We start from the raw sequence: 1,913 nt of genomic DNA on the forward strand, positions 1-1,913 counted from the left end.
ATTTTCCCAAAATATTTTTGGGTGGACATTAAAGCCAAATCTAAGTGGTATACATGTGGACTTACTCAGGTACACATACACAAACACACACACATGCACACACTGTAATAAAAAAGCACATGTGTGTTGATTGTCATTCTTAGATATACAACTGTATCACTATTCTTTTAATTTGGGAGTACAAATGAAAAAACACGAAAGAATTGTGCAAAGCCTACAATTTACATGTTCCTCCTGACACCAGGGATTTTCCTATTCCTTATTCCAGAAAGACTGAGCCTGGATGCACTGGAGTTCCTGCTCATGAGGAGAAAGGGGCTGACAACTGGGAAACTGCCAGAAACTATTGCACCCATTTTTACCAGCAGCCAGTGAGGATTATAAATAACAATCATACAAATTTGGAAGATGCAGGAAAGTGTATAAAAAGACGCAAAGGTGCTCACCAGGAGGAGGATGGTTTTGGTGGCTCTGGACTCAGGGGAGGACCTGAGGGAGCTGGTCTTATGAACATACTGCATTCTCTGCTTGTGCCTGTGCAGGATGAGCACCATGGAGCTGCTGGCCCAGAGCATGAGCCCCACACACAGGGCATCAGGGAAGGTTAGCAATGCTGAATGCAATAATTGTGAGGTTTTGTCAGTATGAACAGAAGAACAGTATCCATAATCTTTCATGCTTGTGATATTATTGTTGCTCCTTTTTCCAGTCATATGTGAAATAATTATAATATTTACAAGCAGGTACAGAATCCAGCTCAGGTATATGGAGACACCAATGTATTTGGGAGCTTTCACTTTAAGCTCTGAACAGCTGGAATTCTCAGGACTAATCTTCATGGCCTGGAAGACACTCAGGAGGCAGGTGCTGCCAATGGACACACCCCTGCCCACCCTGTGAAGATAGAAAAGCAGCTTGCATCCAAAATCACTGAGGAAATCTTTCACTCCAAAAGCTGCCACTGTCTGGGGAACACCTCTACACAGGAGGGCTAACAAGTTGGCCACAATCAAGTGCTGAATCATCAAGTCTGTGTGTCTTACCTTAAACCCCATGAGGTAATGGACCAGGTAATTGAGAAGAAGAGATAAATTACCCAGAGCTCCAACCACAGTCTGTGACAGGAAGATGATACATACAGCCACATCACTGGCTGCCATTCTGCCAGTTCCCTGGTATCCCAGCCAGAGGTTCCTGGAGGGAAACAGGAGGCCTGGGCTGCACATGTTCTATCAACCAAAATCCAATATTTTCTACACTCCAGAATTTCTACTCTGAAAACTTATTTAAGGTTTTATTTTCACTAGCAGGTTTTAATGAGGTTCATGACTAGTTAAGAAGGAAGTGTTTAAAAATCCCTGTTGTGAAGACAAAACATGGTGATTCCTGAATCTTCATGACACGATACAGGGGCTGAGTACACCAGGAGAACTTGTGCATACACATGTTAAGTCTCTGTCCAGATTCATACTCTGATCAGGTGCACAGAGGGGTCTTGAACTTGGCTGAGCATTAACTACAAGCATAGCAAGAACCATCAAGCTTCCCTAAAGGTCGTGAGCAGGTTCTTCTATCAATCCAGCTCATAGTTACTTTCATTTGTCTATATTCCTATTGTCTTCAAAACCAATAGTATTTTCAACTTTTCATTGTAAAATGTTTTGATTTAGATGTAAATATTTATTCTATGTACAAGATCAATTATAAAGGAACATTTAGATATATTAATAATTGCAGATGCACTGAGGGAACTCTAGCCCTGCAGGTACCTGTCCCATGGTGAGCTATCTGCAGTGAGGCAGGAATGGCTGAACATCAGGACAGCTACCCTATGACTCATGTGGTTGTGTTTTAGGAACACAGCTCAGTGACCCCTGTAATAGGAATTTTGCCACATTCCCAGGCCATGAACT

At 42.3% G+C, this 1,913-nt stretch overlaps 1 protein-coding gene across 1 annotated transcript; it reads right to left on the minus strand.

The window, feature by feature from the left end:
* Positions 1 to 221: 221 nt before the first annotated feature.
* On the minus strand, positions 222 to 1,160 carry LOC114080081 (vomeronasal type-1 receptor 4-like). Its single transcript, XM_027921624.2, has one exon. The coding sequence runs from the start codon at positions 1,158 to 1,160 to the stop codon at positions 222 to 224; it is 939 nt and encodes a 312-aa protein (XP_027777425.2).
* Between the last annotated feature and the right edge of the window lie 753 nt (positions 1,161 to 1,913).

The sequence above is a fragment of the Marmota flaviventris genome, chromosome 18 (assembly GCF_047511675.1).
Source record: "Marmota flaviventris isolate mMarFla1 chromosome 18, mMarFla1.hap1, whole genome shotgun sequence".
Lineage (NCBI taxonomy): Eukaryota > Metazoa > Chordata > Mammalia > Rodentia > Sciuridae > Marmota > Marmota flaviventris.